The sequence below is a fragment of the Aplosporella prunicola genome (assembly GCF_010093885.1).
Source record: "Aplosporella prunicola CBS 121167 unplaced genomic scaffold K452scaffold_1, whole genome shotgun sequence".
Taxonomy (NCBI): Eukaryota; Fungi; Ascomycota; class Dothideomycetes; order Botryosphaeriales; family Aplosporellaceae; genus Aplosporella; species Aplosporella prunicola.
In genome coordinates this window covers 1,527,738-1,528,166 of record NW_022983529.1, presented here as the reverse complement: position 1 = coordinate 1,528,166, position 429 = coordinate 1,527,738, and the positions used below count along the sequence as shown (strand labels likewise).

Below are 429 nucleotides of genomic sequence, written 5' to 3'. Positions count from 1 at the left end.
ATAGAAGAATATCAGCTCTAAAGCCACCTCCACCGTGGCACACCAACTTGCTACGCTAGCAACAAGGCCGATAGCAAAACGACGCTAGACCTTACTCTTAGCAACATCTCAAACCGGTTGATTAAATGCGAACTTCTAGACTAAAACTACGGGTCAGACCACAGGGCTACCTATTCCGAATAGAACATAGAGGTCGAACTAGCAAGCACACGACTACTACGAAAGCTCTACGAACGGACAGACTAGATAAAGGCGGGACAAGCTATTCAATACGCCCTAAGCCAAGCGAGAGAATCCGCTACACGAGAACAACTAGATAATACAGTCGAACAGCTTATTAGTATTACCGCAGCTACTATAAACGAGCTAACCCCAACCGCCAATCCATGCCCATACTCAAAACAGTGGTTCAGCCCAGAACTAAAAGAA

At 45.9% G+C, this 429-nt stretch overlaps 1 protein-coding gene across 1 annotated transcript; it reads left to right on the top strand.

Moving 5' to 3' along the window:
• K452DRAFT_9175 (uncharacterized protein) lies at positions 1–429 on the top strand. Its single transcript, XM_033547310.1, has one exon. The coding sequence runs from the start codon at positions 126–128 to the stop codon at positions 318–320; it is 195 nt and encodes a 64-aa protein (XP_033403293.1). The 5' UTR covers positions 1–125; the 3' UTR covers positions 321–429.